Source organism: Lycorma delicatula, chromosome 2 (assembly GCF_047948215.1).
Source record: "Lycorma delicatula isolate Av1 chromosome 2, ASM4794821v1, whole genome shotgun sequence".
Classification (NCBI taxonomy): domain Eukaryota; kingdom Metazoa; phylum Arthropoda; class Insecta; order Hemiptera; family Fulgoridae; genus Lycorma; species Lycorma delicatula.
In genome coordinates this window covers 87050354-87067672 of record NC_134456.1, presented here as the reverse complement: position 1 = coordinate 87067672, position 17319 = coordinate 87050354, and the positions used below count along the sequence as shown (strand labels likewise).

Genomic DNA, 17319 nt, shown 5'->3' with positions numbered 1-17319 from the left:
GGGGAAGACGGTTGAACGATTTATAGCCTCCAGACTACAGAATGAGTTAGAGAAGAAGAACTGCCAACACCAAGAACAGTACGGCTTTAGGAAAGGGCGTTCCACAATACAGGCGATTAAGAGAGTTATGGAATGGGCAACAGCAGCCAGAAGCGGTACTCGGAGATCTAGAAGTCTTCCATTACTTGTGTTACTGGATGTAAAAAAACACATTTGGATCTGTACCGTGGCCGGCGATTATTGATGCTCTAATAAACATGAACATCAGTGATTACATTGTAAATCAGATTAATCAGTACTTACACGATAGATATACTGAGGTCAAGACTGTTGAGTGCACAGTAAATTTTCAGATGTTTGGCGGCGTTCCACAGGGGTCGGTTCTAGGACCCATACTCTGGAATGTTTTCTATGATGGAATATTCAGGCTTCCTTATCCGGAAGGAGTGAGGATTGTCGGCTATGCAGATGATGTTGCGGTAGTGGTGGAAGATAGGGAAGTGGACTGTCATGAAATTAAGGCAAATCAGGCCTTACAACTATTAGACGAATGGTTAGATAACAACCAACTCCAAGTAGCCCCAGCTAAGTCAAGATGCATTTTGCTCTCTGGTAGGAGAAGGGTCAGAGGAATAAATATAGAAATATGGGGGGAAATTATTCGTGAAGTCAGTAACGTCAAATACTTGGGCGTATTCATAGATAAGAGTCTAAAGTACGGTTATCACATAGATATGATTTGTCAAAAGGTTGCCCCTACAATTAAGGCTCTAAGAGGTCTATTTAATTACCACTGTGCACCGAAACTGGTGGTCAGAAGGTTGATCACAACGGCAATGATGTCATCTATCTTATACACGGCACCAGCCTGGGGCACTGCAATGAATGTACAAGGCAATAAATGCAAACTTAGAAGCGTGCACAGTAGCACTAATACGAGTTGTGTCAGGATATAGAACAATTTCTTATGATGAGTTATGTGTCTTAGCTGAAACGCCTCCCATTGAATTACAGATAAAAGACCGAAGCATGAGGGCGGCAGGTGTGCCAAGAGCCGAGGTAGAAGACACAGTCGTTAGCAACTGGCAAACCGCATGGTCATCCGCTCAAGCAGGAGAGTGGACAAGGAGGCTTATTCCCAATCTGAAAGAGTGGTTGGGTAGGGAGAAAGACGGACTAAATTTCCACACCACTCGGTTGATGACAGGGCATGGGTCGTTCAGGAAATACCTTAATAGAATCGGGAAAAGGGAGACGTCAAGGTGTCTGTACTGTCAGGAAGAAGATGACGCAGAACACACCATATTCAACTGCTACAGATTGGAGGGTCTCAGACATGAAATAAGGCATAATAACCTGACACCTGACAACCTGGTTAGCTGGCTAATGCAATCCAATAACAACTGGGATTGGTTTTCCAATTTTGCGAGCACCGTCCTCAAATCTAGAGAGGAAGAGAAGAGGCATCACAGACGATAGGCGCGAGGATACGGCAGGGAGGACAGTCCCACCCCGGAGAGCTCGTATGCTTAGGTATGCGGGTTCCGGTGATGGGGGTGAGAACTCCTGGGGTTGCTTGAAAGGGATAAAGAAAAGACCGAGTCCCGGCCGGCGGTGTCGGTTCCTGGGGGCGCTTCGGTGCTTTCTGGGGCTGGCGGCGCCAGTTTGAGGCAGGCATAAAAGAGTAAAGACCAAGACCCGGTTCTCTGCGTGAGGGGGGCGTCCCCCCCCACACGCAGAGAACGTGTAGTCCGGCTATGCCATGCATAGCCGGACCTTCCCTTGCGTGTGGAGGATATGAGGCGGGCAGCAATAAGAAAAGATCCGGAACCGGGGGAGGGGGGGCTGATCTGCCATGGCGGATGTACAGCCGGGGAGGCCCCCTTAGAATCACAAGGACACATCCCTGGGCCGTGTATACTTGAGTGGATGTCCGGCCCAGAGATGTAGAGGAAAAAAAAATAGGAAAAAAAGTTTGATATAAACAGAAAGTAATTAAAATTCTTAATGCCAATAATAAATGTTACTGTATATATATTTATTTGATATAAGCAAACAAATTTTATTATTTCTTTAATGAATGGTAAAAGAACCCTTTTTTATTAAGTAATAAATATTGTAACACACAAACAATATTGAGATTTTTTATGAAATTGACCTGGTAACTACGAGGGTTATTTTTTTTCAACGTCCGATCGGTCACGAAATAAAAACCCGTGCAAAAATCGGACAAACCTTTGCGCATATGTGTTGCTCAGCGTCTCTAGTATAGCCTTCAATCACACCACGTCACTTCGTTTAGTTCTGACACGCAGCTAGCATGTAAATATGTCTACAACAATAGCATCTTCCGCCAAGTGTGAAGTGCGTGCGGTAATTCGATTTCTTCAGGCTGAGGGGTGTAATGCAGCTGAAATTCATTGACGAATAAGTAATGTGTACTGTGAAACTTCAATGAGTGACAGTAAAGTGCAACAATGGTGCAGGAACTTTAAAGCAGGACGTGCAGATATTCATGATGCAGGCGGTCAGGGAAGGAAGCGAGTGTCAACCGATGATCTTGTTGAGCGAGTGGATGAGGATATTCGAGAAAATCGTCGGTTCACAATTTCTGTATTGAATGATTTCTTTCCTGAAATTTCAAGGTCAGTTTTCTACACCATTGTGAGTGAGAGACTTCAGTACCACAAAGATGAGTTGTGAGATGAGTTCCCAAGATGCCGTCCTACGATCACAAAACAATGAGAATGGACGTCTCCCTAACGTTTCTCCGCTACCACAATGAAGAAGAAGATTTTTTAAACAATTTTGTCACAGGGGATGAGACATGGGTCCATTTCGAAACTGAAGAAACAAAAGAACAATCCAAATAGTGGATGCATTCTCATTCTCCCAGTAAACTATAGTTCAAGCAAACCTTCTCCAACAGAAAGTATACAGCTACTGTGTTCTGGGACCGGAATGGGGTTCTCTTGGTGGAATTCATGGAACGTGGCACGACCAACACTGCAGCCTCATACTGTGTGACTCTTCAATGTCTACAAGGGGCAATTCAGAATAAGCGGAGAGAATGTTGTCATCAGGCATTGTCTTTCTCCATGACAATGCTCAGCCGCACACTGCAGCTGTAACAAAGATGCTTCTGTAGCGTTTTTGTTGGTAACTGTTTGATCACCCACCATACAGCCCGGACTTGGCTCCATCCAATTTTCACCTTTATGCTCACATGAAACACTGGCTAGGAGGACAACATTTTGGTACAGACATCGAGCTGCAGACCAGCATAGACACATGGCTGAAAACACAGGCGGCTCTGTTCTATGACAAGGGTATTAGAAAGTTGGTACCACGCTACAACAAATGTCTAAATCAGAGTGGCGACTATGTAGAGAAATAGCAAAACTATGTAAGTACTTGTTACAAATAAAATTTCTTTTATTTTCACTGTGGTTTTAATTTTGTGACCGATCGGACCTTGAAAAAAAATAATCCTCATACTTTATCTGGATCATTTAATTGTAATTTTTGTTTTTATATTAAAGTTACTGTTCAATGTGTTATGAATATGTTTTTAAATTACATTTTCAAGAAGGAAATGGTATCAAGAAACAGTGCAGCTGTTGACCAGCACTTTTTTTTTGTAATTCAAGGGGAAGTTTACAAATAATTACATCATCTTTAAAAAACAAGATGCTTTTATTTAATTATTTAGGATCACGATAAATACCTGGTAACTATAAATTGTAGATATAAGATTGACGTCACTATGGTAGCGATGTACATCTTGTTGCCAGAGGTTAGCAGGAGACAACACAAGGCAACTGTATTCAGGTAAAATATCCCTCTGTTTTTTTACTTTTACACTTTCTACATGTAAACACATATCTGCTAAGGTGAACGAGCTAAAAAAAAAAATTTTTTTTGTAAAGAAGTCACATTACAAATATATCGTAAGAACAAAAAATAATGTCAAATATACACAACTTCATTGTCAATAAGATATGTCATCATGAATTCAAAACTGACATTTCCTATAGAAAAGTATCTCTTCAGATCTTTATATATATATATATATATATATATATATATATATATACAGGTGATTCAAAGAAACGGGAAATTAAAAAAATTAAATAAAATCAATGAAAAATATTTTTTAGAAAATGAATTTTATTTCATGTAATTGTACAAATGTTGCCATTTTAGGATACATAGATTTTAATTTATTTTTTAAAGATGACATCTTGCAGGTGACCTCCTCTTCTACGTTAACACTCACGAAGTCTCTTCGTTAAATTGTTCATGGTTTGACGTAACATCTCAACTGGAATTTCCGCAATTGCTTCTCGGATCTTTGCCTTCAGTTCTTCCGTTGTAGCAGGTCTACTGTGGAACACTTTGCTTTTAAGGTGACCCCACAAAAAGTAATCGCAAGCTGAGAGATCAGGCGATCTGGGAGACCATTTCGTGAAATGACACGTCCAAACAATCGGCGTACAGCTGCCATCGATATTCGTTCAGTATGTGATGGTCTTGTTGAAACCAGGCTGTGTTAAGAATTGGTGGAAATCTCTTTTGTTGTTCCACAACAAAGGTTTCAAGCATAGCTAAGTAACGAGCTGACGTCACTGTAATCGCAAGACCGTTGTCATCCTCAAAAAAATAAGGGCCTATAACAATGTAAGATGACATAGTACATGACACGGTCAATTTCTGGCTGTGCAACAGACGCTGGTGTAGCTGCGTAGGATTTTCTTATGCCCAGTATCTGAAATTTTACTTGTTAACAAATCCACTGAGGTGGAAATTCGCTTCGTCTGACATCCACAGTTCGTGAACAAACTCTTCGTTATCATTTATCTTCTGAAGCATTACATTACAGAATTGTGCTCGCACAACTGCATCGTTCGGTTTCAGTTCCTGGACGATCTGCAACTTGTATGGATGGAATTGCAAGTCCTTCACTAACATTCTTAGAACACTTGAACTATGCAATTGTAAAGATGCTGAGAGACGACAGATTGACTGATGTGGACTTCGTGTAACAGCATCTTGTAAAGCTTGAACATTCTGTGGTGTACGGACGGTTCGCTCATGGCCTGGAGGTTTCTTTTTCATTGCCGAACCAGTTTCCTCAAAATTAGATATCCATGTTTAAATTGCATGTGCTGATGGAACACGGTCGTGCTGTCCCAGATTAAAATGATGGTGAAATTCTCTACGCGCTCCCTCCACACTGTCATTGTTTTTGTAAAACGCTTTGATAGCAAATGCACGTTGTGCACCACTCCAAGGATCCAACACAACTAAATGGCAGGTTAGGTTAGAGAGGCTGGTGCCACTTATCAAGTGGTACCAATCGCCCACGGCTACCAACACAATTTTCAAAATTTCCCGTTTCTTTGAATCAACCTTTATGTGTGTGTGCATATATATATATATATATATAATATTATATGAAATATAAATCACCAAAACACAGTAATTAGATAAGTTAAACTTACTATATTTATTTCCAAGATATATTTTCATGAAATCTCGCATCAGTTGGTAATGAATTCTACAATAACATTATATGTATAATTTCTTTTAAAAATTATCATTTTATTTTAGACTGTTCTCCGTTTTAAAAAGTTTAAATTGTATTATGAATACATACATGCAAATTTTGCTGTTCAGTACCAGGGACAAAATGTGCATATGCTTTCATCTAATCCATTACAATTATTATTTATTTATTTAATGAACAATTATTTATTTTTCATTTATTCCTCTTAGTAGTGGACAGCAAAATTTGCATAAGCATTCATAATACAATTTAAAATTTTTGAAACAGAGTAAAATCTAAAATAAAATAACAATTTTTAAAAGTAAAAAGTAATAACAGAATTCATAATAATGAAATTTAATGTAGTTTAATGAATTTTTCATTACCAACTGATGATGCGGGATGCCACAAATACTTATTCTTGGAAATAAATAAGTTAAGTTTAACTTATCTAATTATTGTATTTTGGTGATTTACATTTCATATAATGTTAGATTTTATTAACACAGTGACAAGTTAATGAATTATTTGAATTTAAAAAAAAAAAAAAAAAATTATATAATATATATATATATAAACATACATAAAAAAACAAGATTAAAAAAATCCTTAAAATCTATATATATATATATATATATATTTCTTGTGTGCGTGTGTATGTCACTGAACTCCTAAACGGCTGGACCGATTTTGATGAAATTTTTTTGTGTGTTCAAGAGGATTCGAGAATGGTTTAGATTCACAATTTGATCCGATCAAAAATGTTTTTTTAAAAATTAATTTATATGTTTATGTGTTGTTGTTGAACTTGGGATGGTTAAGGTTCACAATTGGATCTGGTAGGCAGCGCTGTGTATTTTAGAATTTTTTAAAATTTTTGGCATATCAGTCAGAACCGGTAGTTCATGGTGCGATCGGATTCTAGGAAATTTTTTTATTTTGTTGCTTTTTCGCATATCAGTTACTTGTGTCATAGCTTAGTGTTGTTATTACATTAAAATTTGTATTTTAAACTGTGTTTAGAGAGTAGTTTGAATTAAATCCGATAGGTAGTGCTGTTCTGACAATTGGATTTATTTACATTCTTACTTTTATAAAGTGAAAGGTTAAATTTTATGAAGTTCCGTAATGTTTTGTAAGTTTCTTAATGTTCAGTATTAATTGAAATGATTTTGCAGCCACAACCCTTTTCGTTAAAAAATTATTTTCTACCGAATACTGTGATTAGAGAGTGGTGTGAATTAAATCAGATAGGTAGTGCTTTTCTTTTGCCATTTCAATTTATTTACATTCTGACTTTTATATAGTGAAAGGTTAAATTTTGTGAGGTTCCAAATGTTCATTGTTTGAAAGGAGAAAAAAGAAAAGGGGCGAAGGGAAAGAGGAAGCGGGAATGGCAAATAAGGAAAGAGTAATGGGGAAGGAAATGAAAGGGGAAAGTAATGGGGAAATTGTGGAAAGGTAAAGGTGAAAATGGGGATAGGGAGCATGGTAAAATTAAATGGGAAAGGGGGAGAGGGAAAAGAAAGAAAGGGAAAAAAGGAAAGGTTAAATTTTGTGAAGTTCCAAATGTTCATTGTTTTTAAGGTTTTATGAAACTTTCAATTGTGTTCATTTAATTTGTATGTACTCAAATCTAGCAATAGTTCGAAGCATTGTCGATTCTGCTAGAATTGCACGCTTATTGAGAATATTATTTATTTAAATAACGTTTTAAAGTGTAATTAAAAAATATACATTGTGCAAATTTGTAAGACGTATTGTATTGACGTATATTTTGCATGATTTTTCATGAATTTTAATGATGTATACACGTGCATTCAATAACAATCAACTTAACCTAAAAATTTAAATTGTCAGTTCTCATTTGATTCTATGCAACTTATGAAGTATTCTTTGAAAATAAAAATGTCAGTTTGTAAAATAAATTATAACATTTATAAAATTAATATATAATTTACGTATAATAATTATAGTTTAAAGTATTTTTAAAAAATTGAAGTTTTAATTTTTGTGGCTGATTAATTTTATAAAAAATTTTCTAAAATTGTTTTTAATTTACAATTATCTAAAATTTGGTAAAATAGATGTTAAAATAAAGAATGAGAAAAATGATAAAAATTTCTACTAAAATTTTAACTACGTTGCTTTTTTTACAGTGCTTTAATTTTTTATTAATTGATTAATTAAGCTATCACATGGTTATGAAACTTCAAAATTATTAAATTACAAAAAAATGCAGGAGGTACTTTTTTAAAATGATCTTAAGTGAAAATTAGAAGTAACGTGGATAAAATTTAGGTACTTACGCATTAATGCCACCACAGCTACAGCTTTATTTAAAAACAAAGTAGTCAATCGGATTTCGGTGGAAAACGAACAGTCTCTTTATTAATTTTAATAAATGGTTATTTATATTTATTAATTTTATAAATATAATTTAACCAAACTTAACCTACACTCGCAAACCTTGAATAATTAACACCGTAATTTTTTGAGTATTTATTTAATAAATTCAGTAATTATTGCAATTATTTATTATTCAAATAATCAATACACTCCTGTTAATTAGTCAAGGTTAGCGAGCGTAGGTTAAGTTTGGTTAAATTATATTTATAAAATAAATAAATATAAATAACCATTATTAAAATTAATAAAGGGACTGTTTTGAATCTATGTTAAAGTCTATATCGGCCCATTTTCCACCGAAATCCGATTGACTACTTTTGTTTTTAAATAAAGCTGTAGCTGCGGTGGCGTTAATACGTAAGTACCAAAATTTATTAAATACACTAATTATTAATTTTATGACGTTTCGATTTTTTAATTCAATTTTCATCAGACATCTCAATATTTAGTGAAAATAAATATTAACCATAATACAAATAATTAATCAATAAACCCATTACAATAATACAACAATCACAAACTGATAATAGTCATATTAATGAAATTTTGTCCACATTCCTGCTAATTTTAACTTAAATAAGTTACTTATATTTATGTATTGTGCATTTATTACAGAACAATGCCACGTCAGGACAATGTCTGTCGGGTCCGCTAGTGTACTATAAATACTTTTCATGAACAATCCTTATTATGCTAAGACTCCAAAAGTATGAATTAATAGCTTACTATTCATACAACAGTTTCTGAACAGGTTATGATAAATTCTGGTAAATAGTCAAAAACATTTGTATAAGGAAAAATCATCACCGAAAAATTCTCAGTTTCATCAAATTATGATTTACATAAACCGTTTGCACGAGTTTGAAATAAACAAAACTTTTGCAGAAGGAGCAAGCAATGATCTTAAGGGAGAATAAAAACAGAGAAGTATTACAGGAATGAATTTACAGTATGTTCATATTAAGAGAAAAGGGGAAGGAGAGTGCAGGTATAAGAGAAACTTGTAGAAAAGGTTGTAGGATATTCCATAGTAATACATCTCGAATCAAACGGGCTGTGGTGTGATGTAGCTCCTTCTTAAGTTGGTCATTGGAATTTAATTTTATCCTGGTGAACCATACTCCCAGTTATTAGGTATTAGATAATGCTGTTTCTCTGTTCAATTTACCAACATGAGAACAGATTGCTGCTAGACCCTTGGTATTGGGAGCTGGCTGGTGTATCATTCAATTGGGCTAGAGTAACATTTCTACCACCTTGCTGTCCAGTTGATGAGTGGTAGGGAGTAGAGCACATGATTAACATACCAATGCAAAGGTATTGCTGATTAAGTTGTAGCAGAATTCTGGTCCATCTGACTGGTGCTCCTGGCTACATTTTTTCATCACACTATCTCATATTTATTAAGAGGAATGAGACCATGGGTGAACGAATACACCAGCAGACTGCCTACAACACCTTAAAGTTGTGAAAAGACATAGCTTATCAATGAGAACATAGAACTACATCTGCAATGGGAACTGGTATAAATATCTCAGTATCTCCTGAGTGCTACTGATTCTGAGGATATTAGGTTTGATAGTGTGAAAGGATAAACAAAACAAATAACAAAATTTAATTGTAATTTTATTTTATTATGCTATGTATTTTTTTTTTTTAAGTTAAAGAATCAAACTGAATGGATCAAATCATTCAACCATCAGTTATTACAACATCAGCAATAAAAAAAAGAACCATGCAAAAATATTACTGACATTGCAGAATGACAATTTATTATACTAAATTATGAATTACATTGATTCCTACATTATTTTAAAATAAAACTCTTACTGTGACCATACTACTGTATGTCACTATTTTCAACAGCTAATGTAAATAATATTTTAACATTGATTCATGAACTTAAACACCAAGTAATACTATTACTTTTCTTTTGCTGCTGCAGCAAAAGATTTTAACCCTTAATTATAAATGATAATGAACTGGTGTAAAATATATGATCATGTAATAATTTCACATATTAGCCAAAAAAGAAGTAAAAAAAAAAAAACAAAAAAACAGAAAAAGATAGGTTTTAACTATTTGTGGCAAATTAAAGAATTCTGCAACAAGCTAAATTAGTTACAAGACTCATGTTATAATTTTTTTTTTTTAATTAAAAGTTAAAAATTTGTAATTAATTTTAAAATAGTTTTTGACTGAAATCTTACATCTGTCCATATTATTGGAGGAAGCACCAGTATTATTTTTTCTTTAAATTAAACAAAATAAAGAAATGAAATGATTATACCAATAAAGGAATGAAAAGTGACCATTGTTCTTAAAACACAAGCTGCAGTACTTTGCTACATTATTATGTCTAAGATTTGGGCTACACCTTGTCAAAGACAATTGCATACAACTTCTAATTACAGTAGTGTCCAAATCAAACTGGCATAAATAAACCTGCAATTATTTATAAAAAGTTCACACTGAAGAAAGGTATCGGTTTATATTACAAACAGATCTCATTATTGCAAATGTACTAACCTTAATTACAGCTGATTTTAGATGTACAAGAATTTAAATACAAAAAATCATTTTTGGTAAGAGGATATGCTGGTTTTGAAGCCTGCAGAAATCACAACAATAATTGCTGCAATTCTTGTAATCAACAAACTGATGTAATGCTATCTGTACTCTAGTTTTCCTGTGTCTAAAATCACAGGAGTATTTTTTTTAATCCCCAACTACACAACTTTTCTATTCAGTTTTAAATTTTCTTTGCTAAATACTAATTATAAACAGCTTTGTTTTAAACAAAGCAAAGATTCTGTTAACCAAAGTTAACAGAATCAGTCATGTAAAAAGTTAGCATCTCTGTTTAAAAAAAATTATGAAAAAAGTAATAATGACAACTAAAGGTTGATATTTTTTTCAAACATTTCTAATGTTAACTATTAATTTTTTCTAATGTTAAGTATTAAAGTAGAAGAACAGTTCTGATAGTTTTCTAAAACCTAACTTTCCCATACTTTTCAAAAATATAAGTAAATAATTTTAAAATGTGTAATATTTTACAAAAACTAAGTGCACAAAATTAAATAAGATTTCATGATCAGCAATATGATTATTTAAAATTTAATACAAATTTTATCCATGTTAGATCCATTAATTTGGTGAATTTACAGACTGAAAATTATTTAAGAAATCAAACCATAAAGTATAATAATTTTATTAGTTCTTTTTAATTTATATTTATTAAGGTACGACAAAACCCAATTTCAACAGAACTATAACAAAAAAAATAAATAAATTTGGTGACATTTTTGCTTTCTAGTAAATTTTCTCTAAATTACAACACACATTTTACTTAATATCATAAATCTCAAATATTGAATGAGACTGTAACACAACTCATATGTAAATCAGGGATCAACTGTAGTTGCTTTTGTGTGAAATTAGAATATAAAAAACATTATTTTTCATACACAGCATTTAAATTTAAATGATTAACACTTGATAATCTGTTTAAATATTAATATGTAATTACGGTTAAACTAAAGAACTAAAGATTGTAATTATATTGTTTTAAATATAAGCTTACACTGGTTAACAACATTAAAAATGTAAAAATATCGTAAGGTTTTTTACCTGTTCTGATGCTGATAATTCTGTATAACTTCTAACAAATTGAAAACTTCTGCCAATGGAGCTCTAAAAGCATCAGTAAGCATGAGCTCATCAGACCATGGAGAAACTGCCGTTTTCATTACTACCTAAAAAAAATCATTAAATCCTTTAAATTAGGTCAAATCTGTTTAAATAACAATTCTATCATTAATTCCATTCAATTTACAGAACAAAAAAAAAAACATTTATTTAAAATTTGAAGGTAATGCTACTTGTTTATTAACTGCAATTTAAAATTATAAATACTTTGTGAAATAAATATATTAACAAAGAATACTAATTATTCATCATGGTCATTTACAGAATTTTTACAGCCATATAACACATAAAAACAAACATTTTTACTAAATTTAGTGAAAATTTTATTTCTAACTCTCCACTTATTTAATTATGTATCATTTATTTAAAATACTGAGGCTTTTTGAACCATAAAAGGTTCCTCATAAAATTACATAATCGCAAAATAAATTAATATTACTAATTAAATTAATATTAATGGAGTATTATTCAACTTAAATTTTCTATAAATGGCAGCAGTTCAATAACTTTCTTTCAAAACAAATAACTTGCTTATTTAAAATTTTATATATATAAAAGGGCACTAGGAAAGTTTTGCAATATAACTTGATTTTTTATAATTTTTCAAAATAATTTCCTCCACACATTATATACATCTCTAATGTTTGAAATCAGTCTTCAAAGAAATCCTGGCAAATTTCATCAGAGATTTGGGCACACTCATAGTCCCAAGCCGTTAGAAGGTCATCATCGCTTGTAAAATGTCTCCCTTTCAATCTGTTCTTCACCTGGCAGTCACATAAATGGGGTCACAACTGTATGGAAAGTACTCTTAACAGTTTTATTCCAGTGCTGGCCAGATATTCAAAGAAAACTTTGGGGTGGTACGCTGAAGTGTTATCATGATGAAAAAACCAAGTGTCCTTCCTTGAGTTGGGCGCAACTTCAGACAGGCTTTCCTGAGTGTACCACTTCCCTGTACTGTCTTCTGATCCAGCAAAACTCGCTCTAAAAGTGCTGTCACACTAAAAAAACACGGCTATCATTCTCTTCTTCACTGATCTGAATTTTCAAACAACCTTGGGGGTCTCCTCATCTTCGAACACCCATCCTTTTCTCAACCTTGAGGGATGTCATTCATAACAAAGCCAAGTTTCATTATCTGTCACAATATTGTTCACATTTGGAGATTTCCCATTTTCAAATTTCTTCAGCATTACACAGCACTATGAAACATGACGTGCCATTTGATCATTGGTTAAGTTATGCAGCACCCACAGGGTATAACAAATCTTTTTAACTTGAAGGTGATCTCACAAGAATAACATGAAGGTATAACAAATCTTTTTAACTTGAAGGTGATCTCACAAGAATAACATGAACTGCTGGTGCATTAATACCTAAGAACACCTCTATTTGGTGGTTGGTCACAAGCCTGTCTGTCCAGACATTTTTCGTACTGCAGCAATGTTTCCCTCAGTCACAGATGAAGACAGTCATTCTGACCTTGGAGTATCCACAAGTTTCTTTCAAACTCTCAGTACCACCTAAATGTTGTACAATGAGGGTAATCCTCTCCAAGCACAAGAATAATTTTCTCTAAATACCTGATCAACACTTAACCCACATACAACAGTGTCTGGTATTCAATTTTCAATATGACATCACTACCTCTTTTCACTAATATATCCAAAAAGCAAATGACACTGAGACTGATTGCAGCGACTACAGTGTAATTTTAAACCTGCCTAAATATATGCCAACTTACAACTTACTTTTACTTCTAATGTGATTTCTAATATTTCTGCTTACTTACTTTAGATACATTCTGAATAATGTAAAGATAGATTTTCATATTAGTAGGCAAATTCATGGTCTTGAAAACTGCATTTTAAAATTATCAATGATAGTCATATGATATTTACATTTAATTACAACTAGTTTATACATAATGCTTTGAATTCTTATTAAAAAACACGAATGATTTCTTATTATTTCTGTTTTAATTGTTTAAGGAAATACGCATTGTATGATGACAAATTTAAGAATGTTTTATTTCTCAAATAATGGAGTAATATCATCCTAAAAATGATTATTTTATACCACCATCACAACATTGTATCTATTACAGAAGGAATTAATTTAGGTCTTTACGCAGATATCTGTGCCATTCTTATTTCTAGTATTTTATCATTAATCAAATTATGTAAATATACAAATAAATAAAAAAATCAATTATATGCACACTGAGGTGTATTAAAAATGTTCTAAATAAAGTATCAGATTCAAGAATATTTTGAACTTAACACATGTTCTATTTTAATAGATCAAGTCATATGGAAGTGAAGTACAGGGTTATAATAAACAATAGGTCACTTAAAGCCTGATTTTGCTATAAATTTTTTTTTTTGTATCAGTAGATTAAGAAGTACATTTTTTCTACTAAGCAATAAATAATCAGTATAAAAAAGTTACATATAGTTACGTAATTACAATAATGAGATAAGATAAAAATTAATCTAATACTGTCTACTTAGCAGGATATAAGTTATACCTTTTTTATTAGAACTTTCATAATAAACCAATAACATGAAATGAATTACAGTTCATTTCATGTTTTCAGTTATTATACACACACACACACACACACACACACACACACACACACACACGCACACACACGGGACATTCAATAATTAATGAGACAAACAGTAGTACAGAAAAAATAGTTCATTTACGGACAATGAAACTTTTTGAGGGTCAAGTTGGCAACCTTGGGAACACATTTAATCAGCTGTTCGATTATAATTAATCTAAACAAATTCTCTTTTTTATTTCAGAATGTCAGCTCTGCTTGAAATGTGTGTGGCAGAACAGCAACGTTCAGTGATAAGAATTTTGCTATTGGAAGGTGAAAAATAGGCAGAAATCTATTCAAGAATGTTGAAACAGTATGGTTAAAATGTTTAAACCGCAGCAACATGTATAAGTGGGTGGAACAGTTTAATTCAGGCAGAACAAGTGTGATTGATCTCCATCACAAGTGTGACTGGTCTGGAAGACCAATTGAAGTTTCGACTACTGCACTGCAAAATCACATAAATTATCTTATTTGTGAAGACAGGTGTGTCAAAATTTCCCAAATTGCTAGTTTATGTAATATTAGTGTTGGAACCGTGCATTCAATCATTCATGATGTACTGAATTATTGCAAAACATGTTCTAGAAGGGTTCCAAGACAGTTGACTCAAGCCCATAAAGACACCTGAATTCAAATTTGTTCTAAGCTCAAAGAATGGCTTGAAACTCATCAGTCAGCTAGTAAAGAGTAATGTTGATGGTCTTCTGGGATTCACAACACCCAAATTTTAGTGACTAGAAGAACATACCATGGAGTACTATTCTAACATGCTCCAACAGAAAGTTAGACTCGTGTGATAAGGCAATAACATAAGGGTACTCTCCTGAAGGTGTGATTCTCTTGCATGACAATGCGTGCCACCATATCACTAAGAGAACAGGAGAAATGCTTGAGAAGCTGGATTGGGAGGTGTTGCCAATTATTGTGTCTCCTTGTAAAATATTTTTTTTTTTTTTTTTTTAATAAGCTGGGAGTAAATGAGGAATGCTATCATGAAGAAAAACATTTGCAATCTTTATAATATGTAATATGTATGACTTCAAAGCAGATAGTAAATAATTTTTTTTTTAAATCTGCACAACCTTTTCTTATAAAGCAAAACTGAAAAACTGTTAATTACTTGGTTCTCAATTGTAACACAATATACATTTACAGAAAATCACATTTCAAAAGATGGGTTGTATTACTTCATGAGGATTTACTCCTCCTTAAAGTATGATTTAAGTACGACTATTCCTTAAATTAATTTTTCCACTTCTAGTAAACAGATTCATCTGTGAACAAAACTGGGATTAGAATGAAATTCTTGTACCCAATAGCTAGACTCTAACTTTACCTGACAAAAAATCTAAAATTAATAAAAATCCTAACAAAATTATCTAAATTCTAATCCACCAAGGCGATGAATGATTTAAACATAGGGAACTAATAAAAATTCTCCTGAATAAGCATTTTCCACACTTCAGTACACAATATGTCAGTTTGAAGTGAGATTATTCTAGTGCTGAGCTGAAGACTGTACTATAATATTTGAATAATACTTTCTTGTTCAACAGTAGAATACTTGTAGTCATTCAACTGACTGAACAACCATTAAAAATAACTTCTTATAGTGCAAATTAAGAAAGGCGGCAGAAAATGTTTTATGATTAGAAACTCTTTAGTCAGAAAATATTTGTTCATATTCATGTATTACAGCCTAGGAATTTCTATGTATGTTTTCACATGGGACATCTGTATATGTAATTTATATACAACCTAAATGTTTATTAAAAAAAAAAAAAATTGTGTGTATATATATATATTTATATTATAAAATATATAAATACATAATAAATATTCACATAATATACACATTTTATTATTACATATTTCTGGAATATTTATTTTCCAAAAATATGCCTTGGGGCTAGTATATAATAATTTCTTATCAAGTACATACTGAAGACATGTTTAGGGTAAATCTTAGTAAAAAATAAAAAAAAAAATAATAATTTTTAGCTAGCAACACAACTAAGGACTGTAAAAGTCTTATTCAAATAAGTACAAGGTCATAATAATATTAAAAAAAATGATTCTAATAAGTATAATAGTAAATGCAATTAATTTACCTGTTGAATATAACAAAATGGACTAGATGCATGAAGCCAACGTGGTATGTCAGCAGCCACTGTGTTATTACCATTATTGGCAAAGTGTTGAGGAACATTTCCAGGTAGAGGTAAACTCAGTAATGGATAACTGTAAAATAAAAAAATTTCATATTAAGACAAATTAGCAAAAAAACAAAAAAATATGCTTTTGAACAATAATTACACTATTAATTGTGATTTTATGGTTAGTGATAGAATTTTCATAAACTCATAGTGTGAGTGTAGTAAACAATAAAGCTTAAAAATTAATTTTGTGTTACAAAAAGTAATTTCTCATGAAATTGAACTTGCTGATTCAGCAATCTGGATATTTCTGCGTGTTTGCAAGACTGAATTAAAATTATTCATAACAATTTTTAAATTTATTATATGAATTATATATCTTTATACTTAAGTAAATAGAAAATAAGTCTGCTGAAAATTCTATTTTATAAATAATTATTATGCAATAGTAAAATTTTATTTACACAAAAAACACTTGAAGCAAGCCATAACTAGCCAAAATTTATAATTTCAAGAAAAAAAAATTAGAAATGGGTCAGATATAGTGAATTTTACCCACATAGAAGGGCCATGTCTTAATATGACATTTTGATAGATGTGCCCTTTTAATATTAAGCTAAGATTAAATCAGATTCCTTGTAACCAACCATTGTCCTTTAAGAAGCCAACTTAGCTGTTTCAATAATAATCTATTCATGTGCAGATTCTAGACTATATTAACACTAAATACAGAAAAATGTTTTTTGGCATAAAAATAATTTTATCATATGCTTTTGTCAATATTTCTTTACCAAAGCATTATATTCACCTTGCGATTTAGTTTATATGTTCATATGTAAAAAGCATATGCAGCTGATAAAAAAAAATAAAATACA

The 17319-nt window shown here is 32.2% G+C and overlaps 1 protein-coding gene across 1 annotated transcript in view; it reads right to left on the bottom strand.

Annotated features, from left to right (window-relative positions):
* Window positions 1-17319, bottom strand: part of SCAP (SREBP cleavage activating protein) — a 135299-nt gene that overhangs the window by 75373 nt on the left and 42607 nt on the right. The window contains exons 4-6 of the mRNA XM_075355725.1: window positions 16400-16529; window positions 11591-11715; window positions 3728-3902 (exon numbers count right to left, since the gene is read on the bottom strand). Coding sequence (XP_075211840.1) covers window positions 3728-3902; window positions 11591-11715; window positions 16400-16529 — 430 coding nt within the window. The remainder of the gene's footprint in view (window positions 1-3727; window positions 3903-11590; window positions 11716-16399; window positions 16530-17319) is intronic.